Below are 3656 nucleotides of genomic sequence, written 5' to 3' on the forward strand. Positions count from 1 at the left end.
GCCAAGATTCTTGGTAAGAATGTTCCACCGAACGAATCTGCAGGGACCTCCTACTCATTTCTCCAACATTGCAAGCTCCTGATGATGTGTAAGTCGCAAAAAGAAATCACTAGAGCTATAATTCAAGTCCCCCTGTGGTTGTTTTGTATGCATTTATAAAACGGTATAAACTAGTTGGGGGTTAGACGAAGGTTAGACAAACCTTAAACATTGACGGAGGAATATGTATACGCCATGATGTTTGGCCTTTCCTGCATGGAGTGAGGTCAGCTGTCACAGTGGTCACCCAGGTTCACCTCACGGAACACCTGTCCCGGGTAAAGGTAACTAAACCTCGTGGGGGGATCTAAAGCGGGAGGTTAGGTTAGGTAAGGTTCGTCAGGAAACAGGACAAATGTTTCCTGACGCGGGTCTTAGCCAGATGATGACCCGCCTTTGGAGCTTTTGGTCATCTGACCGAGGCCTTCCGCTGGCTTACCGGTCCACCCCTTTAAAAATTATGGTCATTTAACTATCTAAAGCGGGAGTTATGAGATTTTATGTGTGAAAAGAAAACACAGATTTAACCTGGGATGGAGTGAATAACGATGAAAGTGTTTCTTCTTTCTCGGGTCGCCCCGCCTTGGTGGGAAACAGCCGCTGTGTTAACAATAATAAAAAAATAATTAAGGTTTGCGTGCAGGAAGCTTGTTTAAAATCAATATCTGACATTATTACTGACGTTCTCATATGTAGTGTACACATATGAGAACATATATGTGTAATACACATATGTGTAATACACATATGTGTAATACACATATGTGTAATACACATATGTGTAATACACATATGTGTAATACACACAAGTTAATATTTACAAAATTAAAACATAACCTGCTTATGTTATTCCGATATATACCTTTGATATTGTTTTTGTGCTGTATATATTTTCTGTTCTAGCAGGTTAGACCTCTCACACATTCTAAGGTCGAGAAACCTGTGTGGGCGCCCTACCTAAAGGTCTCTCCGAGATGTCTTCACCGTCCATACTTGAAAGTTACAGTGTCAGTAGAATGTATCCAGTGATCTTAAAAACGGACTCAGAATACTGGCATGTTGAGAAGGGCGTGTGGTGCGCGCTTGTGTATATAAGTGGATGCCCGGGTCAGCACCAAGCAGACATCCACTGACCAGCTCCCAGGCTCACGCTCTTCTGTGCTCCATATTCTGCTCATCATGAAGTTCGTAAGTAACTTCCATTATATTTTTAAGTACTTCTATATATACGATATTTTATTCATATGAAATTCTGATATATCTAAGATGCTTGTTGAAGGTGATGTTGGTGGCACAGGTTGTGTTGATGGCGTGTTGTGTGGTGTGTGTGGTGGGCCGACCACGCCCTCATGATGACCACGAAGTTGATTACGTTCCCATTCTTCTCGACGAGAGGACTCCCATTGACGAACTTGGAGGATATGGCTTCAAGTACGTCTCTCCTGACCTTGTCGTAGTTTCCTGATAGATATTCGCAAATGGCTGGGTTTAACATCTGTTGACTTCACGAGGGCCATTAATGACCGCAGTCCACCCAGTACCAAACATTATCAATGAAGTAAATTTTCGGTTTATACACCCTGAAAGATATATACGTACATCTGAGTATGTCCATTGAAAATGCAGACTTTCTTTTATATTCTTTGGGTATATCTTGAGACACATATACATACACCTCTCTGTGCATATACACTGACAAATACGCACATCTTTGCATGTATACCCTGACAGATTCACACACACTATTCTCTCGGTATATAATCTTGCAAAAGTGATAGAATTTCAGTTACCATTACTAAAATAATTAAGACATATGTTATATCATCTCAAACAAAAAGAAATATGGTTTGTGTTTAAATTCGTGACGATCTGGATTCAGTTTACATTCTAGTCTGGATCGAACACTTCATTGTGCAACTCTTCCTGCAGGATCCAAACAGGAGACGGGTTGACCTGGGCTGAGACAGCATCACCCAGCGGAGACGACAACGAGATCGTCCGCGTTGGTCAGTACAGGTGAGTTGTAGCAACATTCTGGCTTGTGCCAGGTGTTGGTCAGTGCAGGTGAGCTGTAGCAACATCCTGGCTTGTGCCAGGTGTTGGTCAGTGCAGGTGAGCTGTAGCAACATCCTGGTTTGTACCAGGTGTTAGTCAGTACAGGTGAGTTGTAGCAACACCCTGGCTTGTACCAGGTATTGGTCAGTGCAGGTGAATTGTAGCAACATCCTGGCTAGTACCAGGTGTTGGTCAGTACAGGTGAGTTGTAGCAACATCCTGGTTAGTGTCAGGTGCTTTCCCGATTTTCTCCTTTAATTTTAATCCATAACCTTTCAGGAAAAAGCCCAATGGTGTGATGTATCACCTAAAACTTGACTTTTGAGAAGCCATCCTTGCGAGGTTCCTCATCCACGAAGTGCAGCTGAGAGACAGTAGTTACTTAGGTACAGTCTATGGAAGCTCCCGCCTGATAAAGGTGACCCAACTATGAGCAGAAACAATATTAGCTTTCAAATATTGTTATTAAAGTAGTGGCACCTTTGCATTCCGTATGACATACTGTAAAAAAATAATTTGTATATGTATATTCAGTAACACAGGTTTTTACCTCTTTGTTGCGTCAATAATTTGGCTATTTGTAAATAATTATGCTTTGGTCTTTATTTAAAGTAAATATTACGAAGCAATCTCCTCGTGCATCACGCAAAGACATGAGCACTACCAGCTGCCAGCTTCAGGAGTTGGTATCCAAACTGTATTTACATTAGCACATATATATTATCGTCATCATATTAGATGTTTGTACACGATACTGCTCTTGTAGGTTCACTCACCCTGACGGGACACCCCACCTGTTGACCTACACCGCTGGGAAGTTTGGCTTCCGGCCTGTCTCTGACCACCTGCCCACACCCCATCCTCTCGAGCCATGGCACATTGAACAGGTATGACCGTTTATTTTACATTACCATATACAGATTCTATATTACTAACTTATCCTAATACAGAAACAAAGAAATATTTGTACTGCGTAAAAGATAACACGACAAATATTACTATTTTATCCACTTTTGTGTGAATTTGCAGATTGAGTTCGCTAAACGTCAGAAGGAAGCAGAAGAGAGTGAGGAAGCGTGAGCCAGTGTTGTCGTCAGGTGTTATTTACGATTTTGTTATGTTATGTTACCTTTACATCGATTGTTGATATTTTATCTTTGAACTTTACTCGAATAAATAATAAGCTCTTAACTTTGAGTTTTATGAAGACCTACTTCCCGGAACAGGTACCAAGTAATAATGTCTTTATTTCTGCAAGTACATGTACAAGGTATACAGTCCTAGGTGACATCAGTGACATACTACTATATAGAAAGTCACTTGTTATGCTGAGCTTTTCGGGCAAATTAAGTCAGTTTTGTCCAGGATGCGACCCACACCAGTCCACTAACACCCAGGTACCCATTTTACTGATGGGGATCATAGGCAACCAGTGTAAAGAAACACACCCAATGTTTCTACCCTGGCCGGGAATCGAATCTGGACCCTCGCAGTGTGAACATAAGAAAAAAGGAACACTGCAACACGCCTACTGACCCATGCGGAGCAGGTCCATGTTCCAC

The 3656-nt window shown here is 41.7% G+C and overlaps 1 protein-coding gene across 1 annotated transcript; it reads left to right on the plus strand.

Annotated features, from left to right (window-relative positions):
* Positions 1 to 1078: 1078 nt before the first annotated feature.
* Positions 1079 to 3285, plus strand: LOC128684472 (cuticle protein AM1199-like). The gene is made up of 5 exons (XM_053770669.2): positions 1079 to 1227; positions 1337 to 1470; positions 1969 to 2055; positions 2861 to 2981; positions 3124 to 3285. Exons 1-5 carry the CDS (start codon positions 1219 to 1221, stop codon positions 3172 to 3174), a joined length of 402 nt encoding a protein of 133 aa, XP_053626644.1. The 5' UTR covers positions 1079 to 1218; the 3' UTR covers positions 3175 to 3285.
* Positions 3286 to 3656: the final 371 nt, after the last annotated feature.

The sequence above is a fragment of the Cherax quadricarinatus genome, chromosome 70, assembly GCF_038502225.1.
Source record: "Cherax quadricarinatus isolate ZL_2023a chromosome 70, ASM3850222v1, whole genome shotgun sequence".
NCBI classification, from domain to species: Eukaryota; Metazoa; Arthropoda; class Malacostraca; order Decapoda; family Parastacidae; genus Cherax; species Cherax quadricarinatus.

Excerpts from the sequence above, each read along its gene's own strand:
- LOC128684472 (XM_053770669.2), top strand. Across the intron at positions 1,471-1,968 it reads CTTGGAGGATATGGCTTCAA|GATCCAAACAGGAGACGGGT; the intron begins GTACGTCTCTCC and ends CTCTTCCTGCAG. Across the intron at positions 2,982-3,123 it reads AGCCATGGCACATTGAACAG|ATTGAGTTCGCTAAACGTCA; the intron begins GTATGACCGTTT and ends GTGAATTTGCAG.